The sequence below is a fragment of the Asparagus officinalis genome, chromosome 9 (assembly GCF_001876935.1).
Source record: "Asparagus officinalis chromosome 9, Aspof.V1, whole genome shotgun sequence".
Taxonomy (NCBI): Eukaryota; Viridiplantae; Streptophyta; class Magnoliopsida; order Asparagales; family Asparagaceae; genus Asparagus; species Asparagus officinalis.
This window is the reverse complement of record NC_033802.1, coordinates 25,236,844-25,252,036: the sequence shown is the minus strand read 5'-3', so window position 1 is coordinate 25,252,036 and position 15,193 is coordinate 25,236,844. Positions and strand designations below refer to the sequence as shown.

Here is a 15,193-nt window from a genome sequence, read left to right as displayed (position 1 = left end):
ATCCGCATGCTAGCCCGACTCAAACGGTAGTCGGTAAAGGCTAATCAAATCCGTTAAAGGCTGGGGGTTGGCCAAAAATCCTAAAGTCAATGCCTAACACGCGTCACCGGGTAGTCTATTCCCGTGAGAAAGACGAAGTCTACGTATTCAATATCGTAGCACTAAGAGCGTTAACTCTCTTAGCACAACGTCACATGCGGAACAGATTTAGATAATCCGCATGCTAGCCCGATTCAAACGGTAGTCGGTAAAGGCTCATCAAACCCTTCTTAATACTCCGAAAAGTATACGAGTATAAACTGCTTCTTAATACTCCGAAAAGTATACGAGTATAAACTGCTTCTTAATACTCCGAAAAGTATACGAGTATAAACTGCTTCTTAATACTCCGAAAAGTATACGAGTATAAACTGCTTCTTAATACTCCGAAAAGTATACGAGTATAAACTGCTTCTTAATACTCTGAAAAGTATACGAGTATAAACTGCTTCTTAATACTCTGAAAAGTATACGAGTATAAACTGCTTCTTAATACTCCGAAAAGTATACGAGTATAAACTGCTTCTTAATACTCCGAAAAGTATACCGTTGCGACGAAAGAATCAATACTCCAAAAAGTATACGAGTATAAACTACTTCTTAATACTCCGAAAAGTATACAAGTATAAACTGCTTCTTAATACTCCGAAAAGTATACGAGTATAAACTGCTTCTTAATACTCCGATAAGGTATATGAGTATAAACTATTCCCTATTTTTGGTTGAGAAGTTCCTGGTGAATATTTTTATAAATGTTCTTAAGGATAACTCAACAACACCACGCCGGACGACGCGTCGCGAATAAGAACTCAACGCCGACAATCGATGGTCAGCTAAAGATCAGAAAATTAGGAACCGACTTCAAATTCAAAATTCCGACAACGGTCAGACAATAAATGCAGCACCGAAACCCTTTCAGATATTCGACAAAGCACCGAATAGCCTGAAGGACCTGGAAGATTGAAGGAATCAAGAACAGAAGCCATTCCAAAGTCCCGTTATACCGACTGAAGGTTGGGACAATCATATCCAAAGTATTCCAGACTCTTCTATAAAAGAACGAGGCTGAAATACTTTGGAGGGGGTATCTGTAGGCGTATAAAATTGCTTATAGGTCCCTTAGCATAGCTCGGCACAAACCGACGAACCAACGAGGCGACGAGGTTGACGAATCGCACGCAAGCAACGGAATACATCCATTCGCGCGTGGGATCAAGCCAACAGTTCGGGGAATCAACGAGTCATTCAAACAAGAGCGGACTCGGATGAATCACGACCGAATCAAGATCGGTTTCGGACTCGAACTCAGAAGTGGATTTACTGCCAAATCAGGAATCCGACTTACTACCAAACTAGGAATCGATTTACTGCCAAATCAGATCAACGAATCAGAGTCTGGATCAACCGAATCACGGACAGAACCCAAAGGTGGAAAACAGCAGAAAACCAAACACCCGAGGCGGCTCACCGAGCCACCAAGGTGGCTCGGTGGCCGAGCCACCAAGTGGTGGCTCGGCCGAGCCACCTAGGTGGCTCGGTGGCCGAGCCACCTTGGGGTGGCTCGGCCACCTCCGAGCCACCAAATGGTGGCTCGGAGGCCGAGCCACCTCCTTGGTGGCTCGGCGGCCACCAAGGTGGCTCGGCCACCACCGAGCCACCAAGAGGTGGCTCGGTGGCCGAGCCACCAAGGTGGCCGGCCGAGCCACCTCTTGGTGGCTCGGCATGAGCCGAGCCACCTTGAGGTGGCCGGCCACCAGTGCCGGCCACCTATAGGTGGCCGACACTATTCCGTGCGCGGGCACAGTAAAGAGAGCCTATAAATAGGCCAAGGTTTGTTCATTTTCAAAGGTTGGAAAATTTGGAGAGAGGCGAAGCCCTGCTGGATTGGAGACTCAGATCTAAAAAAGATCTCAACTTTGGGACTTCGAGGACTTGCTCATTCAGATCTGGTGCTCGGCGACCGTCAACGCCAAATAAGGCAGGTGTTCGAGAGGGCCGGATCTCAGATCTACGCAGACGTACTCCGGATCTAAGCTTGATCTTAGATCCCGAGACTTGGACGATTGTTTCCTTGGTGAATCAATCCTCCCCGGCTATTATTTCCTTCATGGAATAATACCCGTCGTACTGCTTAGATCTGTTCGGATCTAGATCTCGCGGTGGTCCACGGATAAACCCCGACGCAGGTAAAGAACCCACACAAGCGAGCGACCGCAAAACAGGAGCTCGTGATTTGTTCGACATAAAAGGAGAAAGTTGTAATCTTTGTTTATTTTTCTTTGATTTTCATTGTAACCGGATCTTATAAAAAGACCGGATCTTTGTAACCCAAAAAGTTGTTATTTAAGATGGCAATGGAATCAATAATGAAGAAAGACACGATTTTTCCCGCGAACAGTGGTATTCAAGAAATTATTTCTTTGACATGTTTATCTACATGTTTAGAAACTTCCCTCAAAATTTTACTATTTTTGGAGTTGATTTACTATGCCCAATTGATTTTACAAAATCGTGTATGTCAGCAGTTTTTTAGAAACTGTAAATCTGTATTCAAACATTTATTTCTCTCAACTGGGAAATGATTTTTCAGAAATTCTTTCTCTAACATGTTATTCTACATGTCTATAACCGTCCCACAAAATTTCATAGTTTTTGGAGCTATTTTACTATTTTTAATTGATTTTACAAAACTGAAACACAGTGTTACAGTACCCGCGGTCGACCGCCAAATTCTCTGGACGTGGTTACTGTAGCATAACGGCTATATTTTCCTGATTTTGATATATCCATTTTTTTATCTTTTTGCTTGGTTTTCTTGGGATTTTGGGCTTGTTTCATGAGCCTATATATACTCCATGTCATCATACTTCTAAGGGCACTCAAGAAATGTTTTAAACAAGTTTAAAGAAGTTTTAAACAAGGGTTTAAGTGTGTTTTAGTGTTTGTTTGGTTTAAAGATTATTTTCACAAGTGGAGGAGATCATCTTCTTGTTTGGGCTCCAATCTCCATCTCTCCATCTTGTCATCTATTGGAGAAGTTTTCTAAACTCTATCTAGCTTTACATTTGCTTAGTTATTTGATTATCATTCTTTAAAGCTAGTTTTTATATTGAGTTTAGATTTGATTATATTATCTCATTGTTACACACACCCACTTGAGCTTATTGTATTTGCATACATAGTATATTAAGGTTGTGAGAGATTATAACATTGAGTTGTGCTTAATTGTGTTCTCATCTATTGTAGAGAACAAATTTATATTTGTTACATTGTGAGTGGTGTAAGGTTTTCGGTGAGCTAGAAAACCGAGTGTGTTGTGAAGTTTTCGGTGAACTAGAAAACCGAGTGTGAGGAGTGAACGTTGTTCGGTGAGCGTTGAAAACCGACACTGTGAGGTGTAAACGTTATTCGGGTGAGCGTAGAAAACCCGGTTGTGATAGTGGGTTTCTCCCCGGAAGTGGGGAGCGGAGACGTAGGACGGAAGGTCCGAACTCTGTGATCATATCGTGTGTTTGAGTTTGCTTTGGCGCACTTTATCTTGTGTTTATATTTCTTGTCGCCATTGTCTTTAGCTCATTATTTATATGATCCACTATCTAGTTCATAGTTAGGATATATCTTATTGTTCATATTGCTTATCCTAGCTTATATAGTTGTTATATTTCATACTTGCTAGGATAACTTGTTAATAAATTTTAATTGGCATTTAAATCGGATTAGATTAGCATAAGACCCTAATCACCCCCCCTCTAGGGTCTAACAGTTACAACCTCTCCCTAGGTTCGTCAATCGACGCCACTCCTCTTAGGACGATCCCCGACTCTCGTCACACACTTCTCTCGGTGTACAAGTGTATTACAAAGTGATCTCACAATAAGCACAATATAAATCAAATAATTGTTCTCTAAACAAGGTGAGAACTCAATTAAGCACAACTCTTAGTCACAAACCCACAACCCCAAATTATACTATGAATGTAAATACAATAAGCTCAAAAGGTTGTGTGTGAACAAAGAGATATAAATCAAAACTAAACTCAATGTAGTTCTAGCTTAATAACAATGATAATCAAATATATAAAAGAGCTAGAAATAGAGTTTAGAAAACTTCTCAATAGATCAAGAGTTGGAGGGAGAATAGTTAGAAGCTCAAACTTCAATAGATAATCTCCTCAAGCTCTTGTGGAATTGATTCACAAAACCAAAACACTCAAATGATTAAAAGCTTATAAACACACTTAAACAAAACATAAACCCTTGTTAAAACTTTCTTAAACTTGTTTTAAAACTCTCTCATTGTTAGATAGAGAGCTGAAGGCAATGGGGTATTTATAACCACTCAAAACTTCAGCAAAAACCCCACTAAAAAGACAACAAAGCCCCCAGAAAAACAGCTCAGAAAATAGCCGTTGGAGTCCAACGGTCAAATCGGCGGTCGACCGTGGCAGTCGACCGCGAAGAACAAAAAGTAGAAAAACAGTTCTGGAAGGCTGACGGTCGACGTGGCGGTCGACGCTGAAACTACCTGGTCTACATATGATCGACCACCACGGTCGACCGCCCAACAAAATGCATACATAGTTTTTGAACTCAGCGGCGGTCGACCGTGGCGGTCGACCGCAAACAGATACTAAATAAAAACTGGTTTGAAAACAGTTTGCTGATTTTAAAACACTGTTTAAAAATATCAAATAAATTCCAAAAATTATGAAACTTTAGAAAATGATTATAGACATGATAATACACATACTACAAAAACTGGTTTTCTAAAAGGACTTTCCAAAAGTAAAATATCATCATTTTGCAAAATAATTCAAAACATGAAAATGTGAACATTTGAGTTTTGACATTTTAGCTAAACCATGTTTTGAAACAATACAAAATGATTTAAATAGACTTAATAAAAGATGTATACTATTGTTATAAAGTCTATAAATAATAAATATAGTATTTTATCAAAATACACATATAATGCACTAAAATATGATTTCATTGAACTGAATAAAATTGATATTGATAAAATCATATATCTGCATGTAAGTATGAAACAAAAATATGTTTTCTAATTATATTTAATTGTTTCATAGTAAAACTTGAAAATAAAACTTGAAAACTATCAAACCAAAACATATATGTATATATATAACTATATATATACAAAAACAAAACGAAAATATGTATATAAAACCAAAACATATATGTATATATATAACTATATATATACAAAAACAAAACGAAAATATGTATATATATAACTATATATATATACATAAAAACCAATATAATGTGTGTGTATATAATATTGAGCTAAAGTACTAACACACATAATATAAACCTAAACTAAATATACCCAAGCTTGATCTTGATCTTCAATAGCTTGACTTGGTAATCTCGCGGATGAAGCTTGAACTTGAATCTTTAACTTGAATGGCATAGGCTTCGCTCCACAATATCCGCCAACCTCTATTAGATATGATCGTTGAGGCTCGATTCCATCCATCCTCCAACATGTTGTTTGCCTAGAATAAATATAAAAACACAAACACTAGACAAACAACATTAGAAGTAAATTGTTTGTTAAACATCATCAAAACAAGAAGGCCAACAAAGTCTGCGAAACCACTCAAAAGCCACCCCCTTCAAGGTGCTAATGAATAATCGAGTCATAATAGGGTCATTACCCACTATATGACCGGTCTGCGCTTGGAAGTAATAAATGTGTTGGGTAGGAGAACCCTTGCCATTAAATTGTACTAAGTTAAGCGGTTTGAATTTCGGAGGATATGGGATCATATCCCATTCACTTGGATATGGTCTTGACACCCCCAACTCTTTGAAGTTTCCTTGAAGCTTCAGTGCGTCAAGCTGCTTCTGGAAATCATCCCACTTTTGATCCCGTACTTTCGTATGAGGATTAGTTTCAGCTTCGAACGATTCAGAATGAATCTTCACAACCTTTTCCTCATCATCGTCTTCATCATTGCCATTTTGGTCTTCATCGACGGGTGAAGGTCGTCTTTGCCTAGATCCCGAGGCATGGGAATGAACCTTCTTCTTCTTCTTCTTTTCTTTCTCCTCACGGAGTCTTTCCACCATTGCTTCCAGGCATCTGATGGACTCCTGCTGTTGACGAATGGTTGATTGTTGCTCTTCCAGCTGTCGCGATAGCTCTTCCTCTTTTCCTACCATGTGAGCACTTTCTTGCTCGCTTTGGTCTGTATTGGAGGGTTGAAAAGTGGCAATGACAGAATTTTCAGGTTCTTCATCGACATCATAGGATATACCCGCTAGTTTGCGGTAATTTTTTGGGATCATTGCTCCAGTACAAGAATGAGTGTGTTGGTAAACACCCTGGCTTTCAATGAGTGCCTCTCATAATCCGGAGGATCTTTCAAAATCAGATGACTCAGAAGTTTCAGCTGAGGCTTTGCTTTTACCCTTGCTGACCATGTTGATCGTCACTTCAATGTGGCAATTCTTGGACGCTTGTTTCTTAGGGCGAAAGAGTCTTCTTCTTGATGATGAGACCATCGGCGGTTCAGTTAACCGTTCGAATACTTAAGGCTTATGAGTTGACTCCCCACATCAACATTGGGAAAGTACTGTAGAAATAAGTTTCTCACAGCAGTAATGAGATTGCATTTGGTTCATGCTGCGCTTGTGCGTGAGATAATCCCGAAGGTCACCAGCTGGACAACCCCCAGTTGACTCTGTCATCTTGGCTTTACCCAAGTGAGACCCTCTGAATGATAGAGGTTGACGAACTTGGGTAGACTGACGAACTCCATCATTCATATGACGACATTCGTTGGTAGAACGAGCTCGACGCTTGTGCCTTCTCAGTTGGCTCTTATCATGAGGTTCGTTTTCTTTACGAACATCGGTATGAACTGCTTGTTGAAACTGTTGAACCTCTTTTTGAGGATGATGTTTGTTATCTGGGGCTACTCGGGTACGAGGATGAGGTCCGTCTTTCGGACATTCCTCATTCACCTAACCATCGTCAGACTTGTTGACTTTATGTTGATCAACCCTCAGTCGATAATGAAAACTGTCTAGCGAGACCAAAGTTCGAGCTCTATGGCGAGCTTGATTCTGACGCTGACGTTGTCGAGTGCGTCTCGACAGTGAACCAGTAAGAACCTTTGCCTCAACCGAAGCTGGACGAGGTTCATTTTCAAAAGCTATAATTTGGCTAGTAGAAGCCGAAGTTCGGCTAGGTTGCTTGACAACTCATTTCTTAGCCTGACAACTAGTTTCTGGAGCCTCCTCTTTGAGGGGCTTGGACTTTTCCTCGAGACTGACTCGAGTTGAATCATCAGAAGCCACTTGGTCTGAGGTCTGATACAAGACTCGACGACACTTACGTGCCTTCGTGGGACTAGACTTACCAGAGGAGAGATACTCCTCATATTTAGACTGGTCAAATTCAATGACCAAAGTCTCGACGTCCGTTCCTACTGTAATCTTGTCTGATTGCGTCACCACCATCTCGTCGGAAAGAATAGCTGCTCTCACTGTGGTCGCCATCGTATGTAGGATCGAAAAATTTAAGGATTGATTGATTCTCTTGTTTTAAGAAAATTAGGTTCGATCACTTGGTACGAAACCCTTACAATCACTCACAATCTCTCGATTACAGAGGAAGAGAAGATTAATTCAGCTTCTCTTACAATCACTCACAATCTCTCGATTACAGAGGAAGAGAAGATTAATTCAGCTTCTCTTTTGTTTAACATTAGTTCTTGGTAGCGAAAGGATGCTTCCCCCGATGCTTGAGTCGAGCTTTCCTCCTGTTGACGATCAGATCAAGGTTGCTTGAGCTTCTGATGTTCGTTGGCCGGATGGAATTGATGTTCGAACTCCAGATCCGTGCGTAAAAACTTTGATCTCTGATGCTTCTTGAAGTCCAAGTCTAAAATCTCCAATCAATCCACTATCCCCGTAGCCGTCGATGGCTATTTACAGGGTTTTAAGCACGTAACTGACGTGCTATAATCACGGGTAGAGGGCGTAACTATCTCCTCCAAATTAGTGCATGTCGTAATGTGCTCCTGAAGATTAGCCCACGTGACTGACTAAGTCTTTGGAGCCGTTACAGATAAATCTCACGCGAATGACGAGCCTCGTCTTTAATTAAAACGGGGTTCGTCAAGTAAGACGAGCCTCGATATACAACGAGGTTCGTCTTACTAAGCAAACTTTGTAGTAGACCAGTTTCTTCTGATGAATTTTGTCTTCACTGACTTCGTCTGACGAATCTCGTTTTTACTAATGAACTTCATCTTCGACAGCTGAGTCCAACTACGTAGCAAGTTTTGTAAGTTTCCTTTTGACGAGCCTCATCTTCACTAATGAGCTTTACGTCTGGTAATGAGCTTCGAACCTTGTGTCCAATGACGAACTTCGAACTCCGCATCCACTAGAGAACCTCAAACCTCATGTCCAATGACGAGCTCCGAGTCTCGTATCCACTAGTAAACTTCGAACCTCGTATCGAATGACGAGCTCCGAACCCTGTATCCACTAGTGAGCCTCGAACCTTGTATCCAATGACGAGCTCCGAGTCTCGTAGCTTTGTTTCATTCATTAAAGAACTTTGTCTTTTGACATTGAGCTTTACTACGTGGCGACTCTCGTTCTCGAGGTTGATCTTCACTAAACAACGAACCTCGTCTTTGATTGAGAAGGGTTTCGTTTTCCTGACCCTCCTTTTCACATTTCGAATTTTGGTATTTTTGAATGCCTACAGCTCGCACGGCCGCGAGCTACCAAATTGTGGCTGCCGAGCCACTAGATGGTGGCTCGCGCCCAGAAACGTTAGAAATGCGTATTTTGATAGGTTTTGGGATTCTTTCGTTCCAGAGCCTCCCCAACTACTTTGAAGCTATCCCTAAAAGTGGTTAAACAATTATTGTCTGCAGATAACGTCAAATCATCAGTTCTTATAAGAAAACGCTGCAATAAAAGCCTAGGGGCTCATCTATGGGGATCTGAAATTTTGGGCAAGGTGCTGCCGGTTTGAAGAGTGATCCACGAATTTCAGAGAGGACTAACAGATCTTGGCGAATCCCGACATAAAGAAGGAGCAATTCGAAGTATCTGAAGCCTCGTTCCCCCATTCCTCCGGATCAAACATTTTTTTGATCTCGAGAAGAGTCGTAATCTCGCTTGGTCGAGATTATCACTTCAACGATTACTTCCTTTGTGAAGTAAGAGCTTTAATCAATCTTCTGTCAATCGGATATGATCAGCGGCAGTCCACGGACTAACGCGTCCCCAGCACAGGCAAAGATCCCACGTAAGCAGTAGGTGATAAACGTCCACTGCGTTTGTTTTAAGAGAGAGTTGTAATCTTTTTTTTATTTTATTTGTGTAAGAGAAGTCTTATAAAAAGGCTCACTCTTTTGAACTTGTAAGTCGATAAACGATTGTAATGAGTTCCCATATAATGAAATCAACTTTCACCGCAAACAAGAGATTGTATTTATTCTTTTCCTAAGTCACTTAGGGAGATAAATACATAACTTTATTCTCATTTCTTCTTCAATTTTTCCACAAACAGCTGCAGACACGATGGAACTAGGACAAATCGAACAAAGAATAGTATTTAAATATTTTACATCTATTTGTATATTTGTACGAGCAGGTAATGATATTATTTCTATCGAAATAATTTTTCATATGAGAATTTATATTTATTCGTATCTAATTTTAAGGAGGGTATAATCGGAAAATTATTTGATTATTTTATTCTCACTTAAGTGGGAATATCAATTCCTTGTTAAAACGGTTGGGAACTACAATTCCCATATAAAGTGTGAATTGATAAGAAGTGGGAATATCAATTCTAGCGCCTAAAAATACATCGTGTTTGATACACATGAATAAAAAGTTAGAATTGCATTCCATTCCCACTCATTCCCACGTACCAAACGAGGCGTTAGTGATTCTTTACCTATTCAATAGGATTCGATACCAATGAGACCACTTGTTCAATCGTAAATAATTACTATTTAACGGACCTTTTTTTAATCTGTATTCCATGATAAATAAGAACACATAATTCTAAAATAATAAAACATTAGTTACATTACAACTGAATTAAAAAAAACGCCTAGTTAGCTCTAAAAACGCTTCATCATCTCTCATTCTCAAAACCGAAACTGTGTGGAATACTTTACGTGTAGAGGCCCACTTTTTTGCATTAAAGAGATCCTAAAATCAAAAGAGCTTGCAAGCTAAAAGAAACAAGAGAAAAAAAATTATAGAATGAAAAGATGGCATCACGATCTCACCTAACCTAACAATCGAATTTCTCAAGTCATGAATAAGGTGGACAAAAGAACAAAAGGGTCTGTTTCGGTGGTCTACAGCACATGCAGCCAAACATAGGCTGAACCCAAAGGGAACACGGACGCAATCAATCCGCAAAATAAACGGCCCGGGTCCAAAAGGAGAAGCATTAGCAAAGGTAATGGACCCAACCTCAAAGGCGGTTCTAGCACGTGAAATCAATTGCAAAACGCCACAGCCTAAGCATCACCCTCGTCGTCATCCCTTTCACCTTTAGCTTGACCAAAAGGATCCTCTATTTATGCTGCTCCCCCTTCGTTCTTTTGCCAATTTCTCTCAAAAATGGCTATTTCCATCACTCTAACGCTAAACATTGGTATATTACTGTTATGGGGATTGAAAGCTTCATCTTCTTCTGCGTGCAATTTTCCAGCGGTGTTCAACTTTGGGGATTCTAATTCGGATACTGGCGGTCTGTCTTCAGCGTTCGGCCCAGCACCACCGCCCAACGGTGAGACATTCTTTGGAAAACCGGCAGGGAGATACTCGGACGGCCGCCTCATCATTGACTTCATAGGTGAGTAGAACTCACTTTGCCGCATGCAACTTACATTGCACGCATTCATATAAGAAAATGCTTGATTATTTTGTAGATCTTGTTGACTAGACAATTTGTGCATCAACAATTGGCACATTAAGAAAAATAATATTTTATGCTATAATATTCATATCAAGAACTTGTTTCTTATTGATCCAAAATAATACGTACATTTCTATGAAGTTCTAAGAAATGAATCACTCGATAACGTGTTACTATAACTTTACTGATGTCTCTAAAAATAATAATAATAAACTATAAGTAGAAGTAGAACGAGCCAAAAACATCAATTGTGTAGGTAGGCTAGGGAGATTAAGACTAGGACTGGATGTTATCCCTAAAAACAAAGAAAAAGGAGAAGAAAATAAAAGAAAAAAAAGCTAAATATCATTAAAAAACCCTTAATTTTAGATAATTATCACAAAAACCTCCTTAACTTTCACAATATCAGAGAGCCCTCCTTAAATTTAGGGGTTACAAAAGACCCTCCTTATCTTTGAGATTTTATCAGAAAACTCTCTTAAATTTAGGGGGCTTTCTGATAAAATCTGAAAGTTAAAAGGAGTTTTTTTTTATAAAATCTGAAAGTCAAATGGGGGTTTGGTGATAATCACTATTTTGTGATATTTTGGAAGTTAAAAAGGGTTTCACGATAATTGTCCAAAATTAGGGGTTTTTGATATTTACCAAAAAAACCATTGAACTTTAATTGATTGATTTATTTATTGTAATAGGTGGCAATATGACAAACAAGTAAACTTTTCAGCATTGGAGAAATAGAAAAGAAATATCAGAAATAAAACCACCACGAAAATTACCTGCTTGGACTAACTTCCCAATAAGAAATTTTCAGTTTTGTTATAATGGTTAGCTGTCAAATACTAAGTATAATAGAGAAATGATCTTTAATTGAGATTTGGAGAGTCAATTAAGAAAAAATTTAACTGAAAAGTGGGTCAAGGTGATTGATTGCAATAAAAAACACTTTAAAGATGACATATTAATTGACAATAAAAAGTGCTTTATGTGGAATGACCCTATTTTAGGAGTAATTTCTAGGGGGAAAAACTATTTTTAGAACCATCTCAAATTTTCGAAAAGTTTTACCTACTAAAGTTCTACACTTAGCCTGTTTGGATGGAGGGTAGAGAGGGGGAAGAGAAGAGAAATTTCATTTTAACCCTGTTTGGGAGTTTCATTTTGGAGGGTAGAGGAGGGGAATGGAGGAGAAATTTGGACCAAATTCTTACACCTCAAATTGGGGTGTAATGGAGGGGAAGGGAAGGAAGAGGAAATTTTCCCCTTCTTTCCCTTCCCTAAATAAACTCCCAAACACACCATTTAAAGTAACATTCCTCTATTCGTAAAACCGTAAATTTTAAAGTCCCTTCCTAGCTGATTTCCTCATTTTTCCTGTGTATTCTCTTTCCTTCCACAAACTGTGAAACTAAATTTTCTTAAAAATTCAAAGATCGGGTGCCAGGTGGAACTTTTTAAAAGCTCAGCAGGTTTTCTAGGAACTTAAGTTCAGGGATGCATTCCCAAAGCTTTAAAGTTAATCATATTTTTTGCAAAGCACCCCAAATATGCATTCCCAAAGCTCTAAAGTTAATCATATTTTTTGCAAAGCACCCCAAATATGCATTCCCAAAGCTCTAAAGTTAATCATATTTTTTGCAAAGCACCCCAAATATGCATTCCCAAAGCTCTAAAGTTAATCATATTTTTTGCAAGCACGCCAAAAAAATCTAAGAAAGTTTTCTAAAGTTTACCCAAACCGACATTCAAGTAGTAAATTAGGGGCTGTTTGGATTGATTTTTTGAATAGGTAAAAGAGAGGAACGCTGTCAAAAATGTCAGCTTTTTGGCAGCTTTTCCCCAAAATCACCTCCATAAAAGGTGATTTTGGGGGAAAGCTGCCAAAAAGCTGACATTTTTGGTAGCTTTCTCCCCTTTTACCTATCTAAAAAATCAATCTAAACAGCCCCTTAGGGATTGAGATCCTTTACTAATGGATTCTCTACTAATATCTACTAATAAAGAGATCTTAGCCTTTGATTGATACTAATAAAGAGATCTTAGCCTTTGATTTATCAATCAAATGCCAAGATCTCATCCTTATCCTCTCCCTACTTTTGCTCATGAGGAGTCATGAGCAAAAGTAGGGGAGATAAGGATGAATATCTTGACCTTTGATTGATAAATAAAATGCCAAGATTCCATTAAAAAAAATTAGAAAGCTCCTCATTAGTAGAGGATCCCAATCCGTAAATTAGATGTAGATTCAAACGAATAATTTTATACAGCCAGTTTATTCCTCTCTGATAAATATCATTCTTTCCAGTCTTCCATTCACATGATTTTGAGTAAAAATCACCATTCTAAGGAAGTGTTTGCTGTCATTTTCTTTCCGATTCTGAAGCCAACGGCGTCGGCCTGCCATATTTGAGTGCTTATCTGAACTCCATTGGGGCTAATTTCTCTCATGGAGCCAACTTTGCAACAGCAGGATCAACTATCAGACGACAAAACACAACTTTATTTCAGAGTGGTTTCAGTCCCTTCTCACTTGATGTGCAGACGTGGCAGTTCTCTCAGTTCAAATCCAGATCTCTATTAGTCTACAAACAAGGTATGTGCTTTTAGAATAGGAAAGACAACTTTAAGATAGGCTAGTTAAGGGTGAATCGTGTACAAACTTTCACAAAACTATCTCATACATGATTCCTCTGCACCTTGATGCGTTCAACTTGCACAAAAATGATTCTAAACATTTTATTGCATAGTTCTTGAGTGTTTTTCTCATGAAGGGAGTTTGTGTCATTTTAAAATTAGGTCAAACAAGCAAAATTGATCCGCGCGTTATCGCAGCATTTGTGTGATGAAATTGAAAAATAATGGTTAAGTACTTTGCTTAGAAAATTCTTTCTTAATTTGTGGATAAAAATGTTTTTAGGATTTGCAATATAAGTAAATAAGTGTGAATGAACAAAAAAATGGTTTAAGCATATGGTTAAAAAAAATTAGTTTGTCAACAAAAATATTTTTTGGGTTTTTATCATAGATAAATTAATGCAGAAAATTTTAAAAAATAATGATTTAATCATTAGGATATTTCTAATGACTTTGGTAGTTGTATTGTAGATAAAGATAATTTTTTAAGCATATTAGTGTGGAGAAAGCAAAAAAAAAAGCTCATTTTTATTTAGAAGAAATATTAGCTAAAGCATTTGTACTACTGACTTGGTAGCCAGATAAGAAAATAAATAAAATAAAGTCTCATTTGTTTTACGTAGAAATATTTTCAAAATTTAGTTCCCAACAACTTCAATAATTCCATATTAGTCCCTTAAATCTCAATAATTGCTTACTAGTCTCTCAAATTCTAAGGGGTCTTACAATGTGGTCCTTTAGTGATGAAAATAACTCTTAGTTATGATTTCTCTCTTAAAACTCATCTAGCTAAAAAAAGATTATTTACAGTTTGGTAATCTAAACTTTACACCTTTTAACTTTAATATCAAATGTTTTCAGCAATAGATACCCTAAGGTTCACATATTTTTAATTTTAAAACCTCTAAGTTTTTTCTTAACACTTTTGTTGAGAAAAAGTTTATATCTTGTTAACTTTGATACCCAAAGTTTTTTTTACTCTTTCATACATTTAACTTTTTCTTAAACGTGAGGGTATTAGAGTTAAAAAAATGTTAAAACATTGGAGCACCAAAGTAAAAACAAAAAACTTTAGAATCTTTAATGTATGAAAGTTAGAAAATGTATAAACATTAGGGTAGCAAAGTGTTGTAGGCGTCTAAAATTGCCGACGGGCTATCACACGCAGCTCGAGGCATAGAGAAGACGATGAACGTTACTATCCGAGTCACAGAAACTTAATCGACATTAACAAGCGCATGAAGTGAGTCAACGAACCATGCGAAGCAATGGAACTTCGGAATAACGGAAACACGAACTGATCGAGAGCTCCACGTCACTTACGAAAGATGAAACACCCCCCGTGTCCCGTCCACTCCACAGATGATTCAATTATAAGATCTTGTAGATCTTCTCGACAGCTTTCCGACGCATCTTGAATCGGACGATTCTGAGTTCGGACGACGAAAATATGACTGAAACGAACAAGATGCGCAGAACTACGTTCCAGGCCTCGGCGAGACACCCAGGGGTGTCTCGGCCATGGCCAAGACACCCATAGATGTCTCGGCCATGGCCATGACACCCATAGATGTCTCGGTCAGGTCGA

At 38.5% G+C, this 15,193-nt stretch overlaps 1 protein-coding gene across 1 annotated transcript in view; it reads left to right on the top strand.

Moving 5' to 3' along the window:
* The window catches only part of LOC109824401 (GDSL esterase/lipase At3g26430-like), a 19,229-nt gene continuing 14,640 nt past the window's right edge, over positions 10,605 to 15,193 (top strand). Inside the window, exons 1-2 of the mRNA XM_020390992.1 lie at positions 10,605 to 10,911; positions 13,355 to 13,564. Of these exons, the coding sequence (XP_020246581.1) occupies positions 10,677 to 10,911; positions 13,355 to 13,564 (445 nt within the window). The 5' untranslated portion in view covers positions 10,605 to 10,676. The remainder of the gene's footprint in view (positions 10,912 to 13,354; positions 13,565 to 15,193) is intronic.